The sequence below is a fragment of the Odontomachus brunneus genome, unplaced genomic scaffold (assembly GCF_010583005.1).
Source record: "Odontomachus brunneus isolate Ranch 3 - 2012 unplaced genomic scaffold, Obru_v1 Obru_scaffold_172, whole genome shotgun sequence".
NCBI lineage: Eukaryota > Metazoa > Arthropoda > Insecta > Hymenoptera > Formicidae > Odontomachus > Odontomachus brunneus.
In genome coordinates, this window is record NW_022639622.1 from 58,135 (window position 1) to 61,368 (window position 3,234).

The window sequence follows — 3,234 nt, forward strand, 5'->3', positions numbered from 1 at the left end:
ATATATATATATATATATATATATATATATATATATATATATATATATATATATATGTATGTGTGTATACAATATACATACACATACATATAATATTTATAATCTTTTTTTCTGCCGATTAAACTTAACGAATGACTTCGCGGACTGAGGTTGCTCGCGAACTTTGCAATTTGCAAAGTGCAGTTCACTTTCTTGGCTGTTGGATGATAATGGGACGTGAACAATGCGCTGGTCGTGCATCGTGCGTCGGAGTGGGTTTCTCATGAAAATGTTGCACAGCTTCTGGTGGAAAATCAGCATTCCCTTTGGCCGGAACCCCGCTAATTATCATTGTTTTCGGTGGACTGTAAATAATTAATAATGTTAAAATAAAAAAGTTTAAAAATAAGTTTAAATTTTTTTATGACGAGAAATTAGAAAATTATTCTTATATGTTATAAGAATTAATTTTTAGAGCACGAAGTAGCATGCAGCTAAATGCTCCACATAATCGATGTTCATTTGATTGCTCCTATTCTGAGTAAGTGTATACAGGATGTCCCGCGTAAGATGTGCCAAAAGAAAAATGTAAGTAGAACAGATAAAAGTGAACAAAAACTGTAGAGGTTATTTTTCAAACAACCACGTAAAATTTCGAGATATTAATTAAAATAGTTGGGCATATCAGAGCGTGGCGACGCGGCAGACGAGACATACAGCTCGCCGCGGCCGGCGAAGAAAAAAGACGAGCGCACACGTACACAGACGTACACGGAGCTACCCATTTCCGTAAGTCAAGCGGCCCACCTCTCTGGCCTATAAGATAGGCCCGCGAGCAATCGTCCATTTTTTTTCCGTCGGCCGCGGCGAGCTGTATGTCCCGCTTGCCGCGTCGTCGCGCTCTGATATGTCCAAATATTTTAATTAATATCTCAAAATTTTACGTGGTTATTTGAAAAATGACATCTACAATTTTTGTTCACTTTTATCTGTTCTACTTATATTTTCCTTTTGGCACGTCTTACGCGGGACACCCTGTATATATTGGGTTATCGGAAAAGTCATGACGTATTTTTTCTGTTTTTCAAAGGTCATTTATTTATATAAAAAACAAATATCAATCAATGATATATTTGCCCGTTTTGTTCAATAACCTTCTGCCATCTTTTAGTGAACTTCAAAATTCCTCGTTCATAGAAAAACCTGTTTTTATCGACGAAAAATTGAACAAAGTGCTGATTTACAGCCTCATCTGAATTGAACATTATACCACGTAAGAAGTTTTGAAGAGAGCGAAACAAATGGAAGTCTGACGGCGCAAAATCAGGCGAGTATGGTGGGTGTGATAACACATCCCATCCAAGTTCCAATAATTTTTGACGGGTGATCAAACTTGTGTGTGGTCGTGATGGAACACAACTCCTTTACGATTAACGAGCTCTAGACGTTTCTAGATGATGGATTCGTTCAAACTGTCCAATTGCCGACAATACACATTCGAATTGATTGTTGGTTCCTTAGTAGGAGCTCAAAAAACACACCTTTAAAATCCCACCACACTAAAAACATAACTTTCCTCTGATGAATGTTTGCTTTCGATATCGTTTGAGGCAAATCATCACGTCGGGACCAAGACCGTTTGCGCACTACATTGTTGTAAATAATCCACTTCTCATCACCAATTATCAGTCGCTTCAAAAAAGGATCGTTTTCCTCACGTTTAATGAGCATATCGCAGATGTTTATACGCGCCGTAAAATAAACTTCATTGTGTTCATGAGGAACCCAAATATCGAACTTGCTTACGTATCCCAGCTTCTTCAGGTGGTCATGAACGCTTGAATGATTGATGTTCAACGTTTCTGCCATCTCTCGTGTCGTGTAACGTGAGTTTGACTCGATCAATGCCTTTATTTTGTCGTCATCAACCTTGATAGGCCTCCCTGACCGAGGAGCGTCTTTGAGATCAAAATCACCAGCATGGAATTTCGTGAACCATCGTTGGCACTGACGTTCTTGTACAACATTGTCACCGTAAACTTTACGCAACTTTTCACAAGCTTGACGCGCGTTCTTCCCTTTACGGAAGTAAAACAGTAATATATGGCGAAAATGCACAGTTTGGTGTTCCATCTTCAACTTGTTATAAAATCTCCAAAACTCAACCAAATCGCTCAATTTTTTTTTAGAGTGAAGCTAGAACTGTCAGCTGTCAAATGACATAGCAATAACATAGATGCGAATGACTCTAGTACTTCCAAAAATGAACTAGCGCCATCTGTTGCAAAAATGCGCCATGACTTTTCCGACAACCCTATATATATATAATATATATATATATATACATATATATATATATATATATATATATATATATACATATAACAGATACAGGGTGTCCCATTTTAAATTACGCACCTGAATATCGTCAGGGAAGTCACCAATTCGAAAATAACCCTTACAAAAGTTGTTGGGTTCGGAGGGGGACATCGGATGGTGATTTTCAATTTCACCTTGACCTTCAAGATCATTTGAAGGTCAAATCGAATTTTTAAACAGAGACCCCTATTTTTGACTCCGGATTCGGAAAGAGCGCAAAATTTGACGTTTAGGTGGGTACTTGAGGCTCTTCTTTGGAATGACCTTCAGAGGTTATTTCAAGGACAAAATATTTGAAATTACGCACCTGAATACATATCTTGTCGGGGAGCAACCAACCCAACTCTTACAAAAGTTGTTGGGTTCAAAGGGAGACATCGGATGGTAACCTTCAATTTCACCTTGACCTTGACCTTCAAAGTCATTTGAAGGTCAAATCGAATTTTTTAAATAGAAACTTTAGTTATGTTAAGAGTCGAAATGATCTTTAAAGATCATTTCAAGGTCGAACCGCTTAATAACGTTTAGGAAAAAAATTCAAGGTATGAGAACTTGTGTATCAAACTCACAGTGATGAACCCATTTTTACAAAATTTAAACGTCTATATAAATTCAAATCTTCGTCGAAACACAATCAACGTGGGCCCTGGACATCGATATATGTATTATGTCGATGACTGAACGCAGGCTTTGGTGTGAACAATTTTATTTTATACGAATGACTACTAATTCAAATATCTTAAAAAACAAACCACGATCAATTTTGGTTTTCAGGTCATTTTCTAGACTTGTAAGCGGTTCAACCTTGAAATGATCTTTAAAGGTAATTTCGACTCTTAACATAACTTTAAAGTTTTTATTTAAAAAATTCGATTT

At 37.0% G+C, this 3,234-nt stretch overlaps 1 protein-coding gene across 1 annotated transcript in view; it reads right to left on the minus strand.

Annotated features, from left to right (window-relative positions):
• Positions 1 to 6: 6 nt before the first annotated feature.
• LOC116851345 (death-associated protein 1) overlaps positions 7 to 3,234 on the minus strand; it is a 7,908-nt gene continuing 4,680 nt past the window's right edge. The window contains exon 3 of the mRNA XM_032830665.1: positions 7 to 344. Within this exon, the coding sequence (XP_032686556.1) occupies positions 185 to 344 (160 nt within the window). The 3' untranslated portion in view covers positions 7 to 184. The remainder of the gene's footprint in view (positions 345 to 3,234) is intronic.